Source organism: Wasmannia auropunctata, unplaced genomic scaffold (genome assembly GCF_000956235.1).
Source record: "Wasmannia auropunctata unplaced genomic scaffold, wasmannia.A_1.0 LD269808.1, whole genome shotgun sequence".
Taxonomy (NCBI): Eukaryota; Metazoa; Arthropoda; class Insecta; order Hymenoptera; family Formicidae; genus Wasmannia; species Wasmannia auropunctata.
Genome location: NW_012093082.1, coordinates 11,542 through 15,235, shown reverse-complemented (window position 1 = coordinate 15,235; position 3,694 = coordinate 11,542). Strand labels below are relative to the sequence as shown.

The 3,694-nt window shown below is 28.7% G+C and overlaps 1 protein-coding gene across 1 annotated transcript in view; it reads left to right on the top strand.

The window, feature by feature from the left end:
• Window positions 1-3,176: 3,176 nt before the first annotated feature.
• Window positions 3,177-3,694, top strand: part of LOC105462139 (cytochrome P450 4V2-like) — a gene marked incomplete at its 3' end in the record, with an annotated part of 11,510 nt that continues 10,992 nt past the window's right edge. The window contains exons 1-2 of the mRNA XM_011708673.1: window positions 3,177-3,268; window positions 3,344-3,412. Of these exons, the coding sequence (XP_011706975.1) occupies window positions 3,197-3,268; window positions 3,344-3,412 (141 nt within the window). The remainder of the gene's footprint in view (window positions 3,269-3,343; window positions 3,413-3,694) is intronic.

Below are 3,694 nucleotides of genomic sequence, written 5' to 3'. Positions count from 1 at the left end.
TGATAATACGGTCCTGTTTTAATCATGGGGGGTTGCGTTGAATTCGGAAAGTAACGGCACGCAGTTTAGTCGAAGCTAGGATACATATGTAAAATCACATAATAAAATTGTAGCACCAAGATCCTGGTATAACCGTGTTTTGGCCTATCTTATTCATTGTGCGTGAAACAATTGGTATTGTTCTTTTTTTTGATACTCATCGAATGCCTAAATGGATAGAATGGTATTTGTGTCGACTTGTCATTAAATAGAAAGCACTTATTAAAATACTGCATTCGTTTTACTTCTAGAAAAACAATATTTTAAACAATTTTTTCCTATATTTATTTCCAATTTTTATATAAAGAATATACAGTATAAGTTTAAATTAAAATTTGTCAGTAAAATTTTAATAATTAATTAATTTTTAATTCGTATATAAGTAAAATTGTATATAATTGGCTCGTATTTTAAAATAAAACAGAAACTAAAGAAAATAAAGTTTAATAAAACGAACAAACAAAGATGTTGCAAAATAATTACACAATTTCATTTAATAATGTTAAAGTGAGACGTTTCGACTTTACAATGTCTTTTTCCGCAGGTAAAAATTCAGTATATAATAAATTACATTAAATCAGAAATAACAAAGTAATGCCAATGCGAGCCGACACGAGTGTTAGTGCATGCGTATAATAATTTTTATTGTTACAACATCCATCCACACATAAACTGCGCGTCGTCCTTTTGTCAGTCTAACACAATTTTTACATAAAACTGAAATCCACTGTAACAAATTAAATTGACATGCAATTTAATATTTTAGATGTTAATAAGCATTTATAAGAATGTCCCCTTTCTGCCTGAAGAATGCATCGACACATTATTCTTACATATTGGTTATTGCGAAAAACATCATCACATGTCTCGGTAGTCGAATAGTAGGACACTCATCCGGCAAAGTAGGGAGATCCAGGTTCGAATCTTGCTGAGGTGATATTTTTCGCAATAAATTCTTTACAGATTTCGAGGAGAGGAATTCTTATAGATGCTTATTAGCGTTAAAAGTATTAAATTGCTTATCAATTTAATTCGTGGACAGTGAATAAAAAATGCGGCGCGCAGTTCGTGTACGGCTGGATATTGTAACAATAAAAATTATTAGAGTGACATTGGTATAATAGGGTGAATTTGGTATATACGCCACGCGAGAATTTACATCGCAGAAGAATAGAAAAATAGAAGAAATAAAAGTAATTTTCTTACAACCATTCTGTTACATGTTTTTATATTATATTAGTATTGTGTTGTGATTTAAGTTGTTTACTATTATAAAATAAATATTTATAAAATTATTGTAAATTAAATCGATTTATCATTGTAATAAGTAGCGCAATCATAAGTTGTAATATATACATAAAATAATTAATGTAGGAAATGTAAAAGGCTTCGTGATTATTTCATGATACATAAGTGTAGAGGAATAGTGAAGGATAGAGTTTAGCAAAATACAAGTGCTTAGCTATTATATTCTTTGTTTAGTTTATTGTCTCGTATATCCCATCTGTTTATGATATACGGCATTTTTAGCGCGTGGGATTTATGCCGTAGTACAGACGTTCTATTATTTATTTATAAATATAAAAATAAGTAATAATACATGATAATACTTTACCTTTTATAATACATTAATCATAATATTTATGTGTATATATATATATATATATATATATATATATTTATGTATGTATACTTATTCATAATCTGTGATAATACGTTCTTTATTTATTTATTAATATGTAAATGCAAATTACATTGTCAATTCACGTGTTATTTACTACTATTATTTAGATTATTTGTATATTCTTTGAGTCATTTATCCCATCCGTAAGTAATTGTATAATTAACCCACCTCTATTTTTATATGGCAAAAATGCAAGGGTCTAAAGAAATTTTGTTTAAATAAATTAAAAAATAAACATTTTGGGTTTCTAATATTTTTTTATAGTAGTAGACAGTCTAAAGTTTTTACTGGTATAATTCATTTATCTTAAACAAAATTTATAATACTTGGTAAATTAAGTTTTTAATAGGTGCGACGTATATACCGGAGTTACCCTAATATACACTAACATTCGTATTGGCTTCCATTGGCATTACTTTATTATCTCTGATTTATTCTTGGAAGCCTAATTGATTTTACTTTCGATTTAAATTACACTAATCTTCTAGTCGGAGAACACTTAACGTTTCCTGGTGCGATTTTATAATGTTTCAATATTTAAAATTAAGATTGCTGAAATGTTATTTACTTTTCCTTTCGACGAATTTTGGTAGTTTGATTCAATTATCGATGGATCGACAACCAATCTCTCTTGAGGTGCAGATAATTCCATTACAACGAAGTCCTCTTCAATCAATATATGTACACATCTTTTTGACAACTAGTGAGATCTTCCCTGATCAACGTTCTTTTATCAATATCAGTGGGTATCTTTTAGAACATATATGGAAGTAGAATTGTCTAAACCATGCACCGAGCTGAAGCCAACATCTGTGCGAGAGAGAAAGGTATAAATTCCCAATCGTCTGTAATGCGCATGTACCATTCAACCCCCACTCAGTCCGTTTTGCCTAATTTCTTATTTTTCGAAAATCTTTAAAAAAAAATGAAAAACGCCTAAGTGGGGGCTGAATGGCACATGCGCATTACAGACAATTGGGAATCTATACCTTTCTCTCTCGCACAGATGCTGGCTTCACGTTCAGCACTCTATTCTCCTTCCAGTAATATATGTTCTAAGGGATATCTAGAGGTTGGTTGTCGATCCATCGATAATTGAATCAAACTAAAGTTATTCAAAAGAAAAGGTGAATAACAATGGCTTCAAAACAGCAATCTTAATTTTAAATATTAAATACTATGAAATAGCACCAGACAAGAAACGTTACGTGTTCTCCGATAGGAAGATTAATATAATTTTATTATACGTATATTGAATTTTTATTTGCAGCTGAAAAAGCTTTAGTAAACTCGAAATGTCGCTTTAACATTATTAAATAAAATTATATAATTATAATATATTGCAACATCTTTGTTTGCTCGTAGTTTATTGACCTTTATTATCTCTAATTTCTATACTTTATTCATATATTTACATACTTTACATTATGCTTTTTATTGTACGGTATAGTTAGTACTTTTTTTGACATCCACATGGATGCATGCCGTAAGGAAAATTTCACGCAAAAGGAGATACGTGAAAACGTAATGACGATGTTAGTAACGGTACGCATTTAATGCTATAAGTAATCATAATATAATTTTAAATAAATATAAAAAAATACACTTTTATCTGTATAGGCCACTGACACAATCGCTGTTGCGATGAATTTTGCCGTTTTCATTTTAGCAAATTTTCCAGAAATACAAGTATGTATATTTAATCCCAGACAATTAAATTTATTAGTTAAATAAACAAAGCGTTGTAAACTACATAATTTAAAAATGTAAAAATTGTGAAAGATATATTTTATTGTAATGGTGAAAAAGATATGTTTTTAACTTCCATTATATCACGTATCCAATATTGCGCCAATGAATTTGTCAATATGATATATTGTAATATATTGAGCATTGTTTGATTTGTTTTTACCGATACTTTATATAGTGAACGACAAAATTAACGCACAGGTAAATTTATATCAAAATTTC